At 39.3% G+C, this 25,151-nt stretch overlaps 1 protein-coding gene across 7 annotated transcripts in view; it reads left to right on the forward strand.

Annotated features, from left to right (window-relative positions):
• Nucleotides 1–25,151, forward strand: part of PCDH1 (protocadherin 1) — a 282,736-nt gene that overhangs the window by 64,759 nt on the left and 192,826 nt on the right. For 5 of the 7 annotated variants that reach the window (XM_053718625.1, XM_053718621.1, XM_053718622.1 and 2 more), the window contains 2 exons: nt 11,137–11,948; nt 15,266–17,458. In XM_053718625.1, coding sequence (XP_053574600.1) covers nt 11,163–11,948; nt 15,266–17,458 — 2,979 coding nt within the window. In that variant the 5' untranslated portion in view covers nt 11,137–11,162. Of the gene's footprint in view, nt 1–8,841; nt 8,962–11,136; nt 11,949–15,265; nt 17,459–25,151 lie in introns of those variants that run through there. The other 2 variants (XM_053718624.1, XM_053718626.1) reach the window with 2 other exon arrangements.

Genomic DNA, 25,151 nt, shown 5'->3' on the forward strand with positions numbered 1-25,151 from the left:
TATCTCCACCAATAGATCTGTATGGAGTTATCCCTAGCAACAGATTGTTCAAGGCTGATGAGGACAAGTCATGAGCATGTTTGCAATTCCTTTCTTTTTAAAGGGACACTTTACTCAAATTTTATTTTCTGTCATGTATATGAAAAGGCAGCAGTTATACATGCATTGTTGTTGGGGGTTTTTTTGTTTGTTTTTTTAGGAAGTGCATGATTATGTACAACTGTATATTGGGACTCTACTACTCTTTGCACTTGGGGACAAATTCCAGAAATGTTTGTTCAATTCAAGAACATATATTAAAAAAACACTCTAATATATTTAGAAACATCATCTCTTAGATAATAATAATAAAGAGAATTATCATGTCCCTTTTTCTTTAAGGATAACAGAATTTATGTTTACCTGATAAATTTCTTTCTCCAACGGTGTGTCCGGTCCACGGCGTCATCCTTACTTGTGGGATATTCTCTTCCCCAACAGGAAATGGCAAAGAGCCCAGCAAAGCTGGTCACATGATCCCTCCTAGGCTCCGCCTACCCCAGTCATTCGACCGACGTTAAGGAGGAATATTTGCATAGGAGAAACCATATGGTACCGTGGTGACTGTAGTTAAAGAAAATAAAAAATCAGACCTGATTAAAAAAACCAGGGCGGGCCGTGGACCGGACACACCGTTGGAGAAAGAAATTTATCAGGTAAACATAAATTCTGTTTTCTCCAACATAGGTGTGTCCGGTCCACGGCGTCATCCTTACTTGTGGGAACCAATACCAAAGCTTTAGGACACGGATGAAGGGAGGGAGCAAATCAGGTCACCTAAATGGAAGGCACCACGGCTTGCAAAACCTTTCTCCCAAAAATAGCCTCAGAAGAAGCAAAAGTATCAAACTTGTAAAATTTGGTAAAAGTGTGCAGTGAAGACCAAGTCGCTGCCCTACATATCTGATCAACAGAAGCCTCGTTCTTGAAGGCCCATGTGGAAGCCACAGCCCTAGTGGAATGAGCTGTGATTCTTTCGGGAGGCTGCCGTCCGGCAGTCTCGTAAGCCAATCTGATGATGCTATTAATCCAAAAAGAGAGAGAGGTAGAAGTTGCTTTTTGACCTCTCCTTTTACCTGAATAAACAACAAACAAGGAAGATGTTTGTCTAAAATCCTTTGTAGCATCTAAATAGAATTTTAGAGCGCGAACAACATCCAAATTGTGCAACAAACGTTCCTTCTTTGAAACTGGTTTTGGACACAGAGAAGGTACGATAATCTCCTGGTTAATGTTTTTGTTAGAAACAACTTTTGGAAGAAAACCAGGTTTAGTACGTAAAACCACCTTATCTGCATGGAACACCAGATAAGGAGGAGAACACTGCAGAGCAGATAATTCTGAGACTCTTCTAGCAGAAGAAATCGCAACTAAAAACAAAACTTTCCAAGATAATAACTTAATATCAACGGAATGTAAGGGTTCAAACGGAACCCCCTGAAGAACTGAAAGAACTAAATTGAGACTCCAAGGAGGAGTCAAAGGTTTGTAAACAGGCTTGATTCTAACCAGAGCCTGAACAAAGGCTTGAACATCTGGCACAGCTGCCAGCTTTTTGTGAAGTAATACCGACAAGGCAGAAATCTGTCCCTTCAGGGAACTTGCAGATAATCCTTTTTCCAATCCTTCTTGAAGGAAGGATAGAATCCTAGGAATCTTAACCTTGTCCCAAGGGAATCCTTTAGATTCACACCAACAGATATATTTTTTCCAAATTTTGTGGTAAATCTTTCTAGTCACAGGCTTTCTGGCCTGAACAAGAGTATCGATCACAGAATCTGAGAATCCTCGCTTCGATAAAATCAAGCGTTCAATCTCCAAGCAGTCAGCTGGAGTGAAACCAGATTCGGATGTTCGAACGGACCCTGAACAAGAAGGTCTCGTCTCAAAGGTAGCTTCCAAGGTGGAGCCGATGACATATTCACCAGATCTGCATACCAAGTCCTGCGTGGCCACGCAGGAGCTATCAAGATCACCGACGCCCTCTCCTGCTTGATCCTGGCTATCAGCCTGGGGATGAGAGGAAATGGCGGGAACACATAAGCTAGTTTGAAGGTCCAAGGTGCTACTAGTGCATCCACTAGAGCCGCCTTGGGATCCCTGGATCTGGCCCCGTAGCAAGGAACTTTGAAGTTCTGACGAGAGGCCATCAGATCCATGTCTGGAATGCCCCACAGGTGAGTGACTTGGGCAAAGATTTCCGGATGGAGTTCCCACTCCCCCGGATGCAATGTCTGACGACTCAGAAAATCCGCTTCCCAATTTTCCACTCCTGGGATGTGGATAGCAGACAGGTGGCAGGAGTGAGACTCCGCCCAAAGAATAATTTTGGTTACTTCTTCCATCGCTAGGGAACTCCTTGTTCCCCCCTGATGGTTGATGTACGCAACAGTCGTCATGTTGTCTGATTGAAACCGTATGAACCTGGTCCTCGCCAGCTGGGGCCAGGCCTGGAGCGCATTGAATATCGCTCTCAGTTCCAGAATATTTATCGGTAGAAGAGATTCTTCCCGAGACCAAAGACCCTGAGCTTTCAGGGATCCCCAGACCGCGCCCCAGCCTATCAGACTGGCGTCGGTCGTGACAATGACCCACTCTGGTCTGTGGAACATCATCCCTTGAGACAGATTGTCCAGGGACAGCCACCAACGGAGTGAGTCTCTGGTCCTCTGATTTACTTGTATCTTCGGAGACAAGTCTGTATAGTCCCCATTCCACTGACTGAGCATGCACAGTTGTAATGGTCTTAGATGAATGCGCGCAAAAGGAACTATGTCCATCGCCGCCACCATCAACCCGATCACTTCCATGCACTGAGCTATGGAAGGAAGAGGAACGGAATGAAGTATCCGACAAGAGTCCAGAAGCTTTGTTTTTCTGGCCTCTGTTAGAAAGATCCTCATTTCTAAGGAGTCTATAATTGTTCCCAAGAAGGGAACCCTTGTTGACGGGAATAGAGAACTCTTTTCCACGTTCACTTTCCAGCCGTGAGATCTGAGAAAGGCCAGGACAATGTCCGTGTGAGCCTTTGCTTGAGGAAGGGACGACGCTTGAATCAGAATGTCGTCCAGGTAAGGTACTACTGCAATGCCCCTTGGTCTTAGCACCGCTAGAAGGGACCCTAGTACCTTTGTGAAAATCCTTGGAGCAGTGGCTAATCCGAAAGGAAGCGCCACGAACTGGTAATGTTTGTCCAGGAATGCAAACCTTAGGAACCGATGATGTTCCTTGTGGATAGGAATATGTAGATACGCATCCTTTAAATCCACCGTGGTCATAAATTGACCTTCCTGGATGGAAGGAAGGATAGTTCGAATGGTTTCCATCTTGAACGATGGAACCTTGAGAAATTTGTTTAAGATCTTGAGATCTAGGATTGGTCTGAACGTTCCCTCTTTTTTGGGAACTATGAACAGATTGGAGTAGAACCCCATCCCTTGTTCTCTTAATGGAACAGGATGAATCACTCCCATTTTTAACAGGTCTTCTACACAATGTAAGAACGCCTGTCTTTTTATGTGGTCTGAAGACAACTGCGACTTGTGGAACCTCCCCCTTGGGGGAAGTCCCTTGAATTCCAGAAGATAACCCTGGGAGACTATTTCTAGCGCCCAAGGATCCAGAACATCTCTTGCCCAAGCCTGAGCGAAGAGAGAGAGTCTGCCCCCCACCAGATCCGGTCCCGGATCGGGGGCCAATATTTCATGCTGTCTTGGTAGCAGTGGCAGGTTTCTTGGCCTGCTTTCCCTTGTTCCAGCCTTGCATTGGTCTCCAAGCTGGCTTGGCCTGAGAAGTATTACCCTCTTGCTTAGAGGACGTAGCACCTTGGGCTGGTCCGTTTTTACGAAAGGGACGAAAATTAGGTCTATTTTTTGCCTTGAAGGGCCGATCCTGAGGAAGGGCGTGGCCCTTACCCCCAGTGATATCAGAGATAATCTCTTTCAAGTCAGGACCAAACAGCGTTTTCCCCTTGAAAGGAATGTTTAGTAGCTTGTTCTTGGAAGACGCATCAGCCGACCAAGATTTCAACCAAAGCGCTCTGCGCGCCACAATAGCAAACCCAGAGTTCTTAGCCGCTAACTTAGCCAATTGCAAAGAGGCGTCTAGAGTGAAAGAATTAGCCAATTTGAGAGCATTGATTCTGTCCATAATCTCCTCATAAGGAGGAGAGTCACTATCGAGCACCTTAAGCAGTTCATCAAACCAGAAATATGCGGCTGTAGTGACAGGGACAATGCATGAAATGGGTTGTAGAAGGTAACCCTGCTGAACAAACATCTTTTTAAGCAAACCTTCTAATTTTTTATCCATAGGATCTTTGAAAGCACAACTATCCTCTATGGGAATAGTGGTGCGTTTGTTTAAAGTAGAAACCGCTCCCTCGACCTTGGGGACTGACTGCCATAAGTCCTTTCTGGGGTCGACCATAGGAAACAATTTTTTAAATATGGGGGGAGGGACGAAAGGAATACCGGGCCTTTCCCATTCTTTATTAACAATGTCCGCCACCCGCTTAGGTATAGGAAAAGCTTCTGGGAGCCCCGGCACCTCTAGGAACTTGTCCATTTTACATAGTTTCTCTGGGATGACTAAATTTTCACAATCATCCAGAGTGGATAATACCTCCTTAAGCAAAATGCGGAGATGTTCCAATTTAAATTTAAATGTAATCACATCAGATTCAGCCTGCTGAGAAATGTTCCCTAAATCAGTAATTTCTCCCTCAGACAAAACCTCCCTGGCCCCCTCAGATTGGGTTAGGGGCCCTTCAGAGATATTAATATCAGCGTCGTCATGCTCTTCAGTAACTAAAACAGAGCAGCCACGCTTACGCTGACAAGGGTTCATTTTGGCTAAAATGTTTTTGACAGAATTATCCATTACAGCCGTTAATTGTTGCATAGTAAGGAGTATTGGCGCGCTAGATGTACTAGGGGCCTCCTGAGTGGGCAAGACTCGTGTAGACGAAGGAGGGAATGATGCAGTACCATGCTTACTCCCCTCACTTGAGGAATCATCTTGGGCATCATTGTCATTATCACATAAATCACATTTATTTAAATGAATAGGAATTCTGGCTTCCCCACATTCAGAACACAGTCTATCTGGTAGTTCAGACATGTTAAACAGGCATAAACTTGATCATAAAGTACAAAAAACGTTTTAAAATAAAACCGTTACTGTCACTTTAAATTTTAAACTGAACACACTTTATTACTGCAATTGCGAAAAAACATGAAGGAATTGTTCAAAATTCACCAAATTTTCACCACAGCGTCTTAAAGCCTTGAAAATATTGCACACCAATTTTGGAAGCTTTAACCCTTAAAATAACGGAACCGGAGCCGTTTTAAGCTTTAAACCCCTTTACAGTCCCTGGTATCTGCTTTGCTGAGACCCAACCAAACCCAAAGGGGAATACGATACCAAATGACGCCTTCAGAAGTCTTTTATAAGTATCAGAGCTCCTCTCACATGCGACTGCATGCCATGCCTCTCAAAAACAAGTGCGCAACACCGGCGCGAAAATGAGACTCTGCCTATGCTTTGGGAAAGCCCCTAAAGAATAAGGTGTCTAAAACAGTGCCTGCCGATATTATTAAATCAAAATACCCAGAATAAATGATTCCTCAAGGCTAAATAAGTGTTAATATCAATCGATTTAGCCCAAAAAAAGTCTACAGTTTAAATAAGCCCTTGTGAAGCCCTTATTTACAATCTTAATAAACATGGCTTACCGGATCCCATAGGGAAAATGACAGCTTCCAGCATTACATCGTCTTGTTAGAATGTGTCATACCTCAAGCAGCAAGAGACTGCAAACTGTTCCCCCAACTGAAGTTAATTGCTCTCAACAGTCCTGTGTGGAACAGCCATGGATTTTAGTTACGGTTGCTAAAATCATTTTCCTCATACAAACAGAATTCTTCATCTCTTTTCTGTTTCTGAGTAAATAGTACGTACCAGCACTATTTGAAAATAACAAACTCTTGATTGAATAATGAAAAACTACAGTTAAACACTAAAAAACTCTAAGCCATCTCCGTGGAGATGTTGCCTGTACAACGGCAAAGAGAATGACTGGGGTAGGCGGAGCCTAGGAGGGATCATGTGACCAGCTTTGCTGGGCTCTTTGCCATTTCCTGTTGGGGAAGAGAATATCCCACAAGTAAGGATGACGCCGTGGACCGGACACACCTATGTTGGAGAAATATATTTTAAGAAAATGTGTGTGTGTATATCTATATATCTGGGGGTGCTCTGGAGATGAATTCAATAAACTTAAAAGTAAGGATACCACTCGAGCATTCTCCTATTAAACATTTTTATTGCCCTTGTGACGTTTCAGGGAACAAGTTTCTTGTTCTGAGGAAGGGGGGATAGATATCTATATATTATCTCTATCTCTCACACACACACGGTACATATAGATTTATTTCAGGGACACTTATTTGCATAAGTGACTTGTAATGAACTGTCCTTAATTTTATCTGTAATAGTCTATTTTTATCATTTTAATTATGATGTATAATTCACACCCACAGATATTGTACCGCGCCTAGTACAGAGCGTAAAGCATTTTTGTTTCATATTAGAATTATGTAACACTATAAAACACAAATATAATGTTCTGAACTGGTTGTGTGTCAGAAATTTGATTATTCATGTTCCACGAGCTTTGCTAATTGGAAAAAGATAACATTGTTTGGGGGGGGGGGGGGTGAAATCAATGTAAGTGTTAGAGTATGATTTATTATAAGCAAGACATTTTGCTTTATCAACCAGTTGTGTGATACACAAAGAAATGTATTTTAAGTGGACAAATAAGTAAAGATTAAAGGACAGTTTTGTTTAAAAATAGAGGAAATCCCTTTAATACCCATTATCCGGTCTTGCATAACCAACGCTGTATCCATTTTTTTTTTCTCCGATTACCTTTGTAGCTTAGCCTCTGCAGACTGCCCCCTTATCTCAGTGCTATTTACAGACTTGCATTTTAGCTTACTAATGCTGACTCATGAATAACTTCACAGGAGTCTTTTTGGCACTCGTGAACTAGCAGTGTCTTGCTGTGAAAAGCTATAAAAATTTCCTATGTTAAAGGTGGCCTGCAGGGGCTTAGAAACAGGCAAAAAATTAGAGGTTGAAAGGTTATAAAGTATATTTAATATAACCATGTGGGCTGTGCAAAGTAGTAAAGGTGTTGTCTATCTTTTTTAAACAATAACAATTTTGGAGTAAATGGAATATATATATATATATATATATATATATATATATATATATATATATATATATATATATATATATATATATATATATATATATATATATATATATATCTATATCTCTCTATCTCCCAATATGTTTCATTCCTGATTCAGAACATACAGTTTTAAACAACTTTCCAATTTGCTTTTTCTCTTGGTATCCTTTTGTTGAAAAGCATAGGTAGGCTCAGTAGCTGTGAGTTAGCTGCTGATTCTTGGCTTACTGATGTGCTCAGCTAGCTCCCAGTAGTGTATTGCTGCTCATTTAACAAAGGATACCAAGAGAATGGAGCAAATTTGATAATATAAGTTATTTGGGAAGCTCTTTAAAAATGTTTGCACTTTCTGAATCATGAAAGGAAAAAAAATGTGAGTTTCATGTGCCTTAAGATACATACCTGCTTCTGAGCTTACCTAGGTATGCTCTAGTGGAAAGGAGTTTATACAGAGAAGACAAATATTAGAGCAAAATAAAATGTTTGTTCTCTGAGGGCTAGTGTAACTACATACTAAACATTTTATTATGGTTTACTTTTAAAGCGCAGTAAACAGGGCTTACACAAAATATCTGCCTGCTAACATAATGCAACGTGATGTAATATGGTACCGCTCATGATGCGTGTGTATCAATCAAACTGTTAGCCATTGCCACGGTGCACTGCAAATATCCATCCCAGTATATCTAAACAGAAGGCACTCACTGGACTTTATAATAAAATATAATACATTTATTTCATAAGATTAAAACAGACAAACGTTTCGGCACTGCATTGTGCCTTTTTCAATGTCAGTTACAAGAAAAACATACAAACAGATTTTTGGGGTGTAGAGCTGCACTCTGTTTGTATGTTTTTCTTGTAACTGACATAGACAAACGTTTCGGCACTGCATTGTGCCTTTTTCAGTTTTAATCTTATGAAATAAATTTATTATATAGTCCAGTGAGTGCCTTCTGTTTAGATATATGTATATGTGTGTGTGTTTTCGTCAAACATTGGATTCTTGCACTGTTGATTGAGGAGGTTAGTCTGGGACACCCATTGAAAGGGGCTGGAAAAACAAGATCATCGCTCTCCCCGACCCTCCCTGCATATGAAAAGATAGATAATAAACAGAAGCCAGCAGGAGTCTGTAATTGTATGTATACATCTGGCACTGTGGGACTTGGTTAGGAATCTGCAGAATATTCTTTAAAAAAAAAACAATTTTTTTTTTCTCACTATAAATGGCCTTTTAAAATGACTGTTTTCTTTAATACTCTAAAGAGCTTGCAGGCAGTTCTCGTATGCATTTATATGTAAAAAAAAAAAAAAAAATGATGTGGGCTTAATATTATTGTATAAGCTGTCATCCTTCAGTTTTAGTTTATTAGTACTTTATATTGTAGTTTACACAGTCCCATCAGCTTTACCGTGAGAGCCTCCTGCTGTTACAGAAAATGTCCTGGAATTCAGTCTGTCACACGGGGAAAAAAAAGCAAATCTGACTGAGATGGGGGAGGGAGAAAAATGACTGGGAGGGGACTGACCGAGTTAGACTTGAGGAACAACTTGTTTGTCACCAACAGTTATACAGGTGTTAATCTGTCGTTCCAAGAGCTCAGGAAGAGAGCTCCGTAGGTGGCTGCACCTCTCTGGGGTGTAAGGTAAAGGTGGGTGTCTGGTATTCCTCTGCATACACCTGTTCTGCGCTCCATGCCAAGAAGCTGTGCAGTCTTACCTGTTAACATAAAGGAGGGGTCTCTTTGCTTTTCTTAATTCTTTAAAAATTCCTCAGATGTTTTTGGGTTTTTTTAAACTATTTTTTGTGAATTGAGGGTCAGTGTCATTGCTTTGGCTGCTCGGGGGTTAATGCTGCACACAGCAGTTACCTGCACAGTGTTTTCTATAGGGCAGCCATTTATTTTTCTCCGTTCTTCCTCACCCTGTTTTTACTAACCCACTTTTCTCAGTAGATCTATTTGCCCTCCCTTCCTAGATACTGATTGAAGAGGGTGGGGGCTGAATGTTTGGTCTGTAAGTGCCCCATGATTACTCTCTGTGACTGTAGGCTGTTGTGACCAGGGAGACTGATCTAAAATGGCTTCACTGCACACGAAGTAAAAACCTGCAGGTGACACTCATAGCTAAGATTTGAAATGCAGGTTCAATTTAAAAACTTTATTGTAAAAAAAAAAAAATGTTTCAGATTTTGTTTCAAGTATAAATATTTTAATTCTGTGTGTATATGTATGTATGTATGTATATGTATGTGTATATATATATATATATATATATATATATATATATATATATATATATATATATATATATATATATATATATATATATATATATATATATATATATATATTTAAAACTAAGAGGCAAACTTTATAATTGGCTCTAGAATATTTTTTTTAAAGTTCTGTGGCTTTTTTTGTTTGTTTTTTAATAAAAAAATAATTATATATATATATATATATATATATATATATATATATATATATATATATATATATATATATATATATATATATATATATATTATATATATATATTATATATATATATTTATTATATATATATTATATATATATATTTATTATATATATATTGTTTGTATTGTGTGCAGAAACCTAATTATAATGTATTGTTAACTGAGTGGGTAAAAGCAAAGCAAGGATAATACTTAAATTATTTTAAATAAAATGTGATTTTTAAAGGGACAAACGTGTGGGTTTTTTTTTTTTTCCCCTCAGACTCCTGAAGATCTTTTCATAAAAAATCATATCCTCCTGTGCTAGCGCACATGTCCATTCAGGGATATATGCTATCTTATAACATGTGCGCACACACAATCAATGGTGGTGAAAATGTCACCATAGTTTGCCAGTTTTTGTGAAAAAAAAATACTACTAGTTTAAAAAGAAAAAAAAGTATTGTGTTATTGCAGTAAATTGTGAGAACAAGCAACTAGCTAAACCAGTTTGACCATGTCCACAGACCTCATGTTTATACAGTTTGCCAGTCTCAAGGAATTTCTTTTGGTCTAAGAGGTGACGTGTAACCGTTTGAGAAAAGGTGACTGCTCAAGTTGTGAGATGGTGGGGTGTCAATTTTTTTTTTTTTTTTTTTTCCTTTTTATTTATAAATCTTGTAAGAAAAAAATAATCTAAGAATACATTGTGAAAGTGTCTTTTTTTTTAACTCAGCCTTTTTATAATATTAAAGGGACAGTACACTGTAAAATTGTTTTTATATTAATGTATTTTCATTGACTTGTTATACCAGCTGCAGAGTATAAAAAAAAAAATAGGGGTAAAGGAGCTACTTGTAAACAATTTAAAACACTCCAGCAGGTAAAATGAATCATTGGGAACAATTTAAAGGGGAGAAAAATTTTGGGTGAACTGTCCCTTTAACTGGCTATGGAAGTATCTTGCATGATTTAATTAGATGACGTTTTAGTTAATGTGTCAGCATTTATGCAACATTTTAATTCCTATGTCTGTAAAATGTTCTCAGGTGTTAAGCTCTCTTCATTGCAATCTTTACACAAACCGGCTTCTTAATCTTGTGGGTGTGTCTTTTCTTAGTGTCACATAAGGGACAAAATAGCCAGGTGAATATGAGTAAGAGTAGAGATAAATATGTACTTTTGTGTGCTGCACCTTTTAGCATAAGTTTTATAGGAAGTGTTGTCGTTCCTAAGAAATGACAGTGCATTCCACAGTAGGGTGTCCTCTGCATGTTTCTATGATTACCATTTTTAGACAAGTAATGTTTGCTGATTGGCTTAGTGATTCTAACTGTCTGTAACCTTTTTCCCGTCTGATTTCTTATAGAACAGCCAAATCCTTTAAGTCTAAGAATGAAGACACTTGCCTCCTGCTGCTTTCTATGGACTTTTCTCCATCTTCCATTACTTGGATCTTCCACTAAGGTGGAATACAGGGTGCTTGAAGAGCAGCCACCTAATGTTTTGATTGGGAGCCTGGCTTCTGATTATGGTCTACCAGACACGGGTCACCTTTACAAACTGGAGGTGGGCCAACCTTACTTGCGTGTTGATGGCAAGACAGGGGACATTTACACCACAGAGACTTCCATTGATCGAGAGAATCTGCGAGAATGCCAGTATGAACAGCAGTGCTACTTGGAGTTTGAGATATCCATTACTGATTTGATGTCTCCCGTCCCACGGCTTCTTGATGGAAAAATTGAAGTCCTGGACATAAATGACAATACTCCCAACTTTGCTTCCCCAGTCCTCACTATTTCGATTCCAGAACATACCACTATTGGGACACTTTTCCCCATTCCACTTGCTAATGACAGAGACTCTGGGGTAAATGGGGTGGACACTTATGAGCTAGTTGTAGGAAATGATGCCAATGAGCTGTTTGGACTTCAGGTAGCCGAGGACCAAGATGAGAAGCTACCCCAGCTTATTGTTATGGGAAATCTAGATCGAGAACAGAGGGACTCTTATGACCTAACTATTAAAGTTCAAGATGGAGGCAGCCCACCTAGAGCTAGTAGTGCTCTATTACGTATTGCCATAGTTGACATTAATGACAATGCTCCAAAGTTTGAAAGAATGGCTTATGAAGCAATGTTGTCTGAAAACAGCCCTATAGGACACTCTGTACTACAGGTATGATTTTGTTTTACTTCAAATCCCCATCTTGTTCCTTCAATATTAATATATTTTTAGTTTGGTGATCAAAGTTTATATCATATGGGTAGTTCTTTTATTAGGTTATAGTTTGAAGAGATTAGATGTGTTTAAAGTCTGTGGTTTCAGACGGTATCTATGTTTATGGATTTTAATTGCCCATTTAAAAAAAATAGTGTGTGTGAAATGGAACATCTGCCACTAGAAACAATAATCTAAAACGGGACTCGACAAACCCAGGAGCCAGGGAGCCACTAGCTCCTATAACTTTTATCCCTGGCTCCTAACTTTTTGAGTTATTCTCCATTTATCTATATGCAATTACCTCTGTCTAGCTCCTAAATATTGCTACTGGCTCCTAATTTTTAAACTGATTTGTCGAGCACTGACTAAAATAATACCATGTACACACTAGTATTATAAGCTATATTGCTCTCCATCTTTTGGACTTCCCACACCACTTAGGCAGTTATGAGAGTTATCTGTATAAGCAGTTAACGTCTGATATCTCTTCTATTAGCAAACAGTGATTTGTTTAAACATGTAAACTGTTTTCACTTCACCCCCCTCCGCCCAGATGACAGTCCATTTTAAAATAAGTTTATCTGCTATAGAATATCACATCAGCCAAGTCCTTAGTTCTAAGGGACAGTATACACCAATTTTCATATAACTGGATGTAATAGACTACTATAATGAAGAATATGCACAGATACTGATTTAAAAACTTACTTAGAAGCTCCTAGTGTGCATTTCAATTATTAATTGCTAAATTGTCAGCGATAAATTACATGAAATAGGAGCAAAATATATATTGCAAATTTGCTTCATATAGCTAATCATTTGATATAAAAATATCAGTGTTCTGTCCCTTTAACCAAGCTGGCTGACACATAACTTGATTTATGTTAAAAAAAAAAAAAAAAAAAAACTTTTTTTTTTTTTTTTTTTAAAGGGACATTCCAACAAAAATCGGAGTCCACGTGGATGCATTGCTGTTTTGAATATAAATATTTTTGTAATATACATGTATTGGCAAAAATGCTTTAAATTAAAGCTATCTGTTGTTTTTAAGTGTGCACCAGCATTTTACACACAGCACTTGCTCAGAGAGCCCAAGGTGCTTGTACCATCTGGTAATGACTCAATTGGTAAATTCCTGACCTGATACAAGCCCCAGTTGCACTCTGAGCCGCTGCAGTATTTACAATGCTGGTGCACTGAGATTATCTAGCTGTTCTTCAAATGCAGAGAAAAAATGTTAACACTAAAACAGTAATAACTTTTACTAGAAGCGTTTTTGGCAATACATGTATATTGTAAATATATTTCTATTCAAATATTTATTTGATCTATGGCATTTAAATTTTGTTTGGGATGTCCCTTTTAAAATAGAATTTAAAGAGAAGATTGTGCTGCATCAGATGTATTTATGTGTAATTTTTGACCTTGTATGACCATAGCCCGCCTCTGAAGCAATGTGTAGATGGCATTGTTCCATATATCCGTTGCTATCAATATAGACTACTGTTAGTGTGATTGTACTAACCAGACCACCCACCCAGATTTGACAGGTTGTTCCTGGTTCTTTTGCTTTAAATAAATAAATAGGGGAAAACCAGTTTGGCGATTTTCCTTGTTGCCAAATCCATGTTTCTGCCTCATAACAAAAGAATGAAACTGGTTCTAAGTGATCTGTTCTGCCAGAATTTCTGCATTCCAACCGTCTTTTAAGCTGTTGCTTTTCTTACAAACAAGTTGGGTGACTTTAACACAAGATTATTGTCATCCTTTCATTCCTTAGAGAATGGTTTCCAGGTTTAGCTCTCTTGAAATAAATTCTCTTAAGTCTGTATACCTGTTAACATTTTTCCCTTTTAAAACGAACCATATTAATAAGGCACATGCATACATTTTGTTATTAAACGTTTATTATAAAAATGAATGCTGAATATGGCCACAAGCAGTGGCATTCTGCTATTTCTGGTGCCAAATTTATTAGTGTTAGAAGTGCAACACACGCTGATTTTTTTTTTTTTTTTTTTTTTTTTTTTGTTCTATCTGTGATTCAGCCAGTAGCTAAAATGGTAGGAGCTGTGTCTTGCAAGATCCCTGGGTTAATCCTTTGTAATTTTAGAGACAACTTTTTAAATGAGTACGCACATATGTGGCCTATTTCTTTATCCTCAAAGGCACATATATACTAGCAATAAAAAAATACTCTTATGTGCTGAAGAATGTATTATTGCACTATTGCTTGAAGAGAACTCCAAGCTTGACCTTCATGATGGGGGGGGGCACAGTCATCTAAGACACTGTAACAATCATCAGCAACATATGTACATACCAATTACTGGCTCTCTTTAGATCAGAATCTGCAGTGGATTAACAGTGTTCTATCAGTTTTTACTATCCCTCTCAGTGCGCATGCGTGTATGACTTCTCTTCATTCCACATATATTAAGCAAGGGGTAGCAAAATTTGACGGGTAGATCAGATATCAATGTTTTGTCTGCTCGTGCGCACCCTCCGTGTGTAAATAAACGAACTGTTTCGCCAGCAGTGATATGCAGCGCCACATGTCATCACCATTAAAGTCTACTGTAAGTAAACTTACAGTTAATGAATTTAGGCGTAAACTTTAATTGTGATTATGTAGCGCTGCATATTACTGTTGGAGAAACCGTTTTTAGTTCATTTTATTTACATATGGAGGGCGCACATGAGCAGACAGTCAATATTTGCTATCTACCCGTTGAATTTTGCTACCCCTCTCAATGCATGAGTGCTCATGCTTTACAACATATGTGGAATGCAATGACCTAAGTGCGCGCATACGCACTGAGAGGGGTAGCAAACAGAACACTGGTCTGGAGCAGACTTTCTATGTGTAATCCTTTTTTCCTGGGTGTTAAATACAGTTTTGTTTAAGCAATCGTGTAATAAAATGATCTGGCACATTACATCATTTAGTTTGTTTTATTTAAAACCAGGGATAACAGATGTTTAGTGTAACTTTTTTTGTCGGGTCCTAAAAGTCCTGCTTTTAAATCTTATTGCTGGAACAGTGGTAAACATAGAATATACTTTGAAAATGTATTTACAAAAGTATAATCTATTCATTTTTACAATTCAGTTATGCTCAAAGTTCAAAAAAATAATAAATCTGTATTTCAGCTTTTAATTATTTGTTTTAGACTTGAATAATTACAGATTTGCAACAGAATGTTTTTAAAGGATGCATCATGACATTTTAAAGATGTCAATATTCTTCTATCTTTGTATTTTTCCTTTAGGTAAAAGCCAATGATTCTGACCAGGGCGCTAACGCAGAGATCGATTATGCCTTCCACCAAGCTTCTGATAATGTGAAACGGCTGCTTCATCTAGATAGAACAACCGGTCTCATTACAGTGCAAGGACCCATTGACCGGGAGGAAGTCAGTACCCTGCGGTTTTCTGTAATGGCAAAGGACAAGGGATCTAATCCTAAATCAGCCCGCACACAGGTAATCATTACCATCCGTGACACAAATGACAATAAACCAGTTATTGAGATAAGAGGAATTGGACTAGTAACACATCAGGATGGTGTGGCAAATATCTCTGAAGATGTCCCTGTTGAGACTGCTGTAGCTTTGGTACAGGTGTCTGACAGAGATGAAGGTGAGAATGCAGCTGTGACTTGCGTAGTTGCACGTGATGTACCCTTCCAGCTGAAGCAAGCTAGTGAAACAGGCACTGACAGCAAAAAGAAATACTTTCTTCAAACAACGGCACCACTGGACTATGAAGCAGTGAAAGAGTACACTATTGAAATTGTGGCTGTCGATTCTGGTAACCCTCCACTTTCCAGCACCAACTCTCTTAAAGTTCAAGTGATGGATGTGAATGACAATGCTCCTGTCTTTACACAGAGTCTGATGGAAGTGGCTTTTCCAGAGAACAACTCGCCTGACGAAATTGTGATGGAAGTGAGTGCAACTGATGCTGACAGTGGCTCCAACTCCCAGATATCTTACTCCATTGTCACTGACCCTTCCTCTCGAGGTATATTCTCAATTCATCCAGACTCTGGTCAGATTAGAGTAAATGCTGTGTTAGACAGAGAGCAACGAGAGCATTATGATTTCCATGTCGTTGCCTCTGATAAAGGTACTCCAAGCCAAAAGGGAACTGCTTCTGTGGTTATCACTGTGTTAGATCGTAATGACAATGACCCCAAATTTATGCTAAATGGTTACAACTTCTCAGTCATGGAAAACATGCCACGTTTGAGTCCTGTGGGCATGGTGACAGTTATTGATGCAGACAAAGGTGAAAATGCTCATGTCCAGCTCTCAGTAGAGCCAGAAAGTGGAGAGTTTATCATCCAAAATGGGACAGGCACTATCCTTTCCAGCATCTCCTTTGACAGGGAGCATCACAGTACCTACACTTTCCGATTGAAGGCAGTAGATGGCGGAGACCCTCCCCGTTCATCTTATGTCGGGGTGACCATAAATGTCCTTGATGAGAATGACAATGCTCCAGTGATTGTTGTACCATCAAACAGTTCCTACACACATCTTTCAACTCAAACTCGGCCAGGTACACAGGTAAACCGGGTACGGGCTGAGGATATGGATACTGGATTAAATGCAGAACTTCTTTACAGCATTGCTAGCGGCAATCCATTTGAGCTGTTTGAGATTTCTCCTACTGGGGGTGAGGTAACATTAGAGAAAGAGATCTTAAGAAAGCACCATGGTCTTCATCGACTAGTAGTTAGGGTGAATGATAAAGGAAAGCCTTCAAGACATGGCACTGCTTTAGTCCATTTCTACATCAATGAAACTTTAACAAATCAGACATTTGTGGAGACATTACTTGGTCACAGTCAAGACACACCATTGGACATTGATATTGCTGGAGATCCAGAGTATGAACGTAGCAAACAACGTAGTAATATCCTATTTGGTGTTATTGCTGGCATTGTGGCAGTCATTTTAGTTATTGTGTTGGTAGTTGTAGTCCGCTACTGTAGGCAGAAAGAAGCCAAGAGTGGTTATCAAGCAGGAAAGAAGGAAACAAAAGATCTTTATGCTCCAAAGCAGGGTAATAAAAACAACAAAAACAAAGTTAAAGCCAAGAAGAGCAAATCTCCAAAGCCACCCAAACCTGTGGAGGAGGATGAGGAAGCTGGGTTGCAAAAATCCCTCAAGTTTAATTTGATGAGTGACTCTGTTGGAGATAGCCCAAGAATTCACCTCCCTTTGAATTACCCACCAGGGAGCCCAGACTTAGGACGTCACTATCGCTCCAACTCCCCACTGCCATCCATTCAGCTTCAGCCTCAATCCCCATCTGCTTCTAAGAAACACCAAGTAGTACAAGACCTGCCAGCAGCTAACACTTTTGTTGGCACAGGGGACAACAATTCCACTGGCTCTGATCAGTACTCGGATTACAGCTATCGGACCAACCCCCAGAAATACAACCACAAGCAGGTAGGCGACCACTTCCTATATGCAGCTGCCACGGATGGCACACTAGCATGGACTGATGTATGGTAAAGTAGCTATGAGCCACTGGGAAGGGAGGGAAGGAGAGGGGCACTATAATGAACTGAGTTTTCTGATTTCTTACTGTCAGAGTAGGAATTGGAAAATAAAAATGTAAGTGCTGCAGCGTCAAATCAAACATAAGGATGTTGAGCTAAGAAAGGCAGCACTTCATACTGTATACAATCTGCACAGTTATTGGTCCTTGTATGACTAACGATTATTGTATTTTTAAATTATTTTAATCCTGTATCAGGGTAGCTGCAGCCCCTTTTTTTTTTTTTATAGCTTTTGCATTTCTTCCTATGATTTTGTGAGCTGGCTCTCACTAAAAAAATCAGGTTTCACTTATGTGCCTTTTGAATGCTTTATTTGTATTTTAGATTGTTACATTTTAAATGGAGGGCAGGCATACACTAAAATGAATAACCCTATACCTTCACTGGCTTTATTTGGGGTTTTATGCTTTTCTGACTGAAATTGCTAACAATCTATGCTTGCATTGGTTGCGTGAAGGGCTTGAAATAGCATTAAACCAGTTAAATGGATGAGGACAGCTAATTTAGTGGTCAGTAACTTTTTTTTTTTTTTTTTTTTTTTCTTTTTTTTTTTTAAGATGGGTTTTTAGGGAAGAAATGTGTTTTGAAGTCTAGGATATAAGCAACATACCTAGCTTAACATTTGGCAGTACAGGGTTTGGTTATTTGCATGTGTTTGCATAAATGGTGCTTGCTGCTATATCTAAATACAGTGCTTTTTCCTCTTTTACCAATTCCACTAACTAAACATTTCCTCTGCTACACATGAGCATAAGCAATTATGAACGTTCATTACATACTCCTCTAAACTGAGACCGTCTTCCATCGCTTGTCACACCTTAACGGCTGTTAATGTTAGTTCTCGCATTCCGAGATGCCCCTGAGCTAAATGCAGGGCAACTCACTAGCTAAAAGCCAAACAATATTTTAAACAAGAAAAAAAAAAACAAATAAAAAAAAAACACCTGTCAGCATAGTGGCGAGGTAATTGCATAGGGGCGTTTTAAAAATGTGCTGAAGGGTAGACAAGTGAATTGAAGTAGCGGGCAAGGCATTAAAGATTGTTACTGAAGCCTTCATACAATGTATCCGTTTCTTGTGTTACTTTGGGAGTCACACATCAAGCTATTTAACACACCCCACTGTAACACTAAATTAGGAGTTAAAGCTTAGACTTTTATTGATTAAGACTATCAGGTAATATTCACTATGCTTTAATAAAGAAATGGGATACAGATTATGAATTCCCAGGAACCAAATGCAGAGGATATGTAATGTGTTCCTTCACTTGTAACATGAATTCAGTGCAACTATCTATGCTAGGGATAAAGGACTTCTTTAATCTTACCAATGAGATGGAGGAGCAGAAAAATGTGTCAGGAACACAGCAGGACTACTCAACACATCTTACAGTGCCATATAAACCTGCTCCAAACATGTCAAAATGACTTAAAACACGAACTTTTTCTCTTTGTTAAAAGCCTTAATACTGTAATACTGTGATGGATAAATTCAGGGTTTAATGTATGTTGAAGCTTATGTTGTGTGATTTATAAAAAAAGAAATGAAGGATTGCCAGAATGTAAATGATTTGTTTCCCCCTTGTGTTGGGGAGAATATATTAGTGTGTGTGTGTGTGTGTATGTATATGTGTGTGTGTGTATGTATGTATGTATATATATATTTCTTTTTGGCTCTTGAATATTTTATTGTACATTTATTTAGTGCCATTCATTTTGTGGAAATTACCCATGTTTCTTATCAAAAAATGAAGTTGAAGGAAAATTTTTAAGATCTAACCACTATTCTGTATATGTTTTTAGGCTACAGCCATTTACTTGCTGTGAATTTAAACTTTAAATGGAACTTAGACCTGAATTAGTCATGTGTTTAGTTTTGATCCTACACAGGAAAGTATTTTACTGCTGCAACTATGATTATAAAGGCTTATTAGCAGGTGACTATGCCCTATTGACATCTGCCGATAGATCTTACTCTGTATTTTGCCAATTCACTGGAATGTGTATATATGGAAATAAAGCCAGTAATTAGTATTGCACAATGAAGAAAGTGAGGTCGCATGGCTTGCACATACTTGTTCCTGTACATCTGTTATAATTTTTTTTTTTTTTAATGACATGGACACAAACGTTTCATCCATTTTTGTTACTTTTAATCATCTGTGTTGTATACTGTGACTATTTAATACACAAGTGTTCAAATAAAGTTTTTTTTTTTTGCATTTTTTAATTTCCTTTTTATTTGTCTTTCATGTTTTCTTTTTATACATTTACAGATGCGGTAAATATAATAACTTTTTGTGTATGTATATGTGTACTATCAGCACTCACAGGATCCTTTATAAATTTATTTACGGATGTAATGTTTTAGCGGGACGAACTCTACAAAGGTCTCATCAATTAAAGGGACATGAAACCCAAAGTTTTTATTTTATGATTTTAGAAAGAGCATGCAATTATAAGCAACTTTCCAATTTACTTATGCTTTTCAACAAAGCATCAAGAGAATGAAGCAAATTAGATAATATATCTAAAAAGGCTCAGTAGCTGCTGATTGGTGGCTGCACATAAATGTCTTGTGTGATTGGCTCCCCCTTATGCATTGCTATTTCTGCAACCAAGGATATCTGAAGAATGAAGCAAATTAAATAAAAGTAAATTGGAATGTTGTTTAAAATTGTATTCTCTATCTGAATCATGAAAGAAGAAAAATTGGCTTTGTCCCTTTTTATCCTCTGTTTATATCTGCCTGTTAAAAGGCAGATAAGGGAGCCTTGTATATTGATATATGCAGAATAATCCAAAACATGAGCAGAACTAAAATATTGTGTTGAAACACAAACACTTTTTCCAGGAAGGTTTGTTTCAAAATGTACTATACCTCCTAGCTCTCTTCCCCCAAAATAAAGTGGTATAAATATCTAAAGTGTTTATCTTGAATATTATATTTATTTAAAATCTTCAAAAGTAATGCATTAAACTGCTGAGTACCTACAGTGGCATGGTTACTACTCACCATGGTATTGTTTTTACACCTGTGCCTGTAGCTGTCTTCAGTTCTTTTATCTTAAAGGGTCAGTCTACTTAAAGGACCAGTAAATAGTACAGTAGATCTGCATGATAAAAAGACAATGCAATTGCACTTAGTCTGAAATTCAAATGAGTGGTAGGTTTTCTTCTGCCAAATTTCAGTTATGTATATTTTCACTTCTCCACGTGACAGCCTTCAGCCAATCACAAATGCACATATGTATATTCTGTGAATTCTTGCACATGCTCAGTAGGAGCTGGTGACTCAAAAAGTATAAATATAAAAAGACTGCACATTTTTGTTCATGGAAATAAATTTGGAAAGTTGTTTAAAATGGCATGTTTTATCTGAATCATAAAAGTTTATATATATATATATATATATATATATATATATATATATATATATATATATATATATATATATATATATATATATTTCTCCTACATTGGTGTGTCCGGTCCACGGCTTCATCCTTACTTGTGGGAATATTCTCTTCCCTAACAGGAAATGGCAAAGAGAGCACAGCAAAAGCTGCCCATATAGCTCCCCCTCTGGCTCCGCCCCCCAGTCATTCTCTTTGCCGCTCTGAACAAGTAGCATCTCCACGGGGATGGTAAAGAGTATGTGGTGTTAGTTGTAGTTTTATTTCTTCTATCAAGAGTTTGTTATTTTAAAATAGTGCCGGTTTGTACTATTTACTCTACAACAGAAAGTGATGAAGAGTTCTGTTAAAAGAGGAGTATGATTTTAGCAACAGTAACGAAAATCCATTGCTGTTCCCACACAGGACTGTTGAAACCAGAGAACTTCAGTTGGGGGGAACAGTTTGCAGACTTTTCTGCTCTAGGTATGACTAGTCTCTCTTTTCTAACAAGACATAGTAATGCTAGAAGACTGTCATTTTCCCTTATGGGATTGGTAAGCCATTTTCTTAGACTCATAACAGAATGAAGGCTTATAAATGGGCTCTATACTGGTTGACACTATTGTGGTCTAAATCGATTGATTTATATAATATTTATATGACTTTTTGGAGTGTTTTGTGACTTTTAAACACTTTTGGGAACGTTTTTATTACACCTGGCAGTTGTTTAAACACCTAATCTAGTCAGGAAGGCCCCTTCACTCTGGTATGCAGAGGGAGGAGGCCTCATTTTCGCGCCTCAGTTGCGCAGTTACTTTTGGAAGCAGTGCATGCAGCTTCATGTGAGAGGTTCCTGTGGCCATAAAAACGATTTCAAGAAGGCTTATTCCTGTGGTGAATAACCCCCAAGGAAGGTAAAAGCCGCAGCAAAGGCTGTGGCAGGGACTGTAGTGGGTTTAAACTGGTAAATTGAACAATTAGCTCCGGTTTGCTCATTTAAGGGGTTAGAGACTTGAAGTTTGGTGTGCAATACTTTCAAAGCATTAAGACACTAGGGTGCAAATTTTGTAAAGATCGGATATTTCCTTCATAGTTTTTCAAACATTCAGAAATAAAGTGTGCTCTTTTATTATTTAAAGAGACAGTAACGGTTTTGTTTAAAAACGGTTTTATTGCATTAATAGCCTGCCAAAGTCTGTCTAACATGTCTATACCTTCAGATAGCATATGTTCTGTGTGTATGGAGGCCAAGGTGGTTCCCCCTTTAAATGTTTGTTCAAATTGTGCCATGGCGTCCAAACAAAGTAAGGACAGTACTGTCACATTTAATAAGGTTGCCCAAGATGATTCTTCAAATGAAGGTAGTGGGGATAGTTCATCATCCTCTCCTTCTGTGTCAACACCAGTTTTGCCCACGCAGGCGACACCTAGTAAATCTAGCGCGCCAAAGCTTGTTACTATGCAGCAATTAACTGCAGTAATGGATAATTCTATAGCAAATCTTTTATCCAAACTGCCAGCATTTCCCAGAAAGCGTGATTGCTCAGTTTTAAATAGAGGATGAGCAAGTGGGCGCTGGCGATAATTTATCTGTTATACCCTCACACCAGTCTGAATTGGCAGTGAGGGAGGGTCTGTCTGAGGAAGAGATTTCTGATTCAGGAAGTGTTTCTCAGCAGGTAGAACCTGATATCGTGGCATTTAAATTTAAGTTAGAACATCTCCGCGCCCTGCTTAAGGAGGTGCTAACTACTCTTGATGATTGTGACTCTTTGGTGATTCCAGAGAAATTGTGCAAAATGGACAAATTCCTAGAGGTCCCTGTGCACGCTGATGCCTTTCCGATACCCAAGAGGGTGGCGGACATAGTGACCAAGGAGTGGGAGAAACCAGGTATACCTTTTGTCCCACCTCCTATATTTAAGAAAAGTTCCCCATTGTCGACCCCAGAAGGGACGCATGGCAAACAGTCCCTAAGGTTGAGGGGGCAGTTTCTACGTTGGCCAAGCGCACAACTATTCCCATTGAGGGCAGTTGTGCTTTCAAAGATCCTATGGATAAAAAATTGGAAGGATTGCTTAAAAAGATATTTGTTCAGCAAGGTTTCCTTCTCCAACCAATTTCGTGCATTATTCCTGTCACCACGGCGGCGTCTTTTTGGTTCGAGGAACTAGAAAATTCGCTCCATAAGGAGACTCCATATGAGGAAGTCATGGACCGAATTCACGCACTAAAGTTGGCTAATTCCTTTATTTTAGATGCCGCTTTTCAATTGGATAAATTTAGCCGCGAAAAATTCAGGTTTTGCAATAGTGGCGCGCAGAGCGCTTTGGCTAAAATCTTGGTCGGCGGATGTGTCGTCCAAGACAAAACTGCTTAATATTCCTTTCAAAGGTAAGACCCTTTTTGGGCCAGAATTGAAGGAGATTATTTCAGACATCACTGGGGGAAAGGGCCATGCCCTCCCACAGGATAGGCCTTTCAAGGCTAAGAACAAATCTAATTTTCGTTCCTTTTGCAATTTCAGGAACGGACAGTCTCCTAACTCTGCAGCCTCTAGACAAGAGGGTAACGCTTCCCAGCCTAAACCAGCATGGAAACCAATGCAAGGCTGGAACAAGGGTAAACAGGCCAAGAAGCCTGCTGCTGCTACCAAGACAGCAGGAAGGGGTAGCCCCCGATCCGGGACCGGATCTAGTAGGGGGCAGACTTTCTCTCTTTGCTCAGGCTTGGGCAAGAGATGTTCCGGATCCCTGGGCACTAGAAATAGTCTCTCAGGGGTATCTTCTATAGTTCAAGGAACTTCCTCCAAGGGGGAGGTTCCACATGTCTCGCTTATCTTCAGACCAGATAGACAGGCATTCTTACATTGCATAGGAGACCTATTAAAGATGGGAGTGATGCACCCAGTTCCAACAGCGGAACAAGGTCTGGGGTTTTACTCAAACCTGTTTGTAGTTCCCAAAAAAGAGGGAACTTTCAAGCCAATTCTGGATTTAAAAATTCTAAACAAATTCCTCAGAGTTCCATCATTCAAAGTGGAAACCATAAGAACGATTTTACCAACAATCCAGGAGGGTCAATACATGACTACCGTGGACTTAAAGGATGCGTACCTACATATTCCTATCCACAAAGATCATCATCAGTTCCTAAGGTTCGCCTTTCTGGACAAACATTACCAGTTTGTGGCTCTTCCGTTCGGTTTAGCCACTGCTCCCAAAGGTGCTAGGGTCCCTACTAGCGTTTCTAAGAACGAGGGGCATTGCGGTGGCACCTTACTTAGACGACATCCTAATCCAAGCGTCGTCCCTTTCCAGATCAAGGACTCATACAGACATTGTATTAGCCTTTCTCAGGTCTCACGGGTGGAAGGTGAACGTAGAAAAGAGTTCCCTGTCCCCGTCTACAAGGGTTCCCTTTCTGGGAAAAATAATAGATTCTGTAGAAATGAAGATTTTTCTCACAGAGGTCAGAAAATTAAAGCTTCTAAACGCTTGTCAAGTTCTTCAATCTATTCCTCAGCCTTCCATAGCTCAGTGCATGGAGGTAATAGGACTAATGGTTGCAGCAATGGACGTGGTTCCTTTTGCTCGAATTCATCTAAGACCATTGCAACTGTGCATGCTCAAACAGTGGAATGGGGATTATGCAGACTTTTCTCCCCAGATTCAAGTAGACCAGGTAACCAGAGACTCACTCCGCTGGTGGTTGACTCAGGATCACCTGTCTCAGGGAATGAGTTTCCGCAGACCAGAGTGGGTCATCGTCACGACCGACGCCAGTCTCTTAGGCTGGGGCGCGGTCTGGGACTCCCTGAAAGCCCAGGGTCTATGGTCTCGGGAAGAGTCCCTTCTCCCGATTAAACATTTTGGAACTGAGAGCGATATTCAATGCGCTCCTGGCCTGGCCTTACCTAGCGAAGGCCAGATTCATAAGATTTCCGTTGGACAACATGACGACTGTAGCGTACATCAATCATCAGGGGGGAACAAAGAGTTCCTTGGCGATGACAGAGGTATCCAAGATCATCAAATGGGCGGAGGATCACTCCTGCCACCTATCTGCAATCCACATCCCAGGAGTAGACAATTGGGAGGCGGATTATTTGAGTCGTCAGACTTTCCATTCAGGGGAGTGGGAACTCCACCCGGAGGTCTTTGCCCAGTTAACTCAACTATGG

Source organism: Bombina bombina, chromosome 6 (genome assembly GCF_027579735.1).
Source record: "Bombina bombina isolate aBomBom1 chromosome 6, aBomBom1.pri, whole genome shotgun sequence".
NCBI classification, from domain to species: domain Eukaryota; kingdom Metazoa; phylum Chordata; class Amphibia; order Anura; family Bombinatoridae; genus Bombina; species Bombina bombina.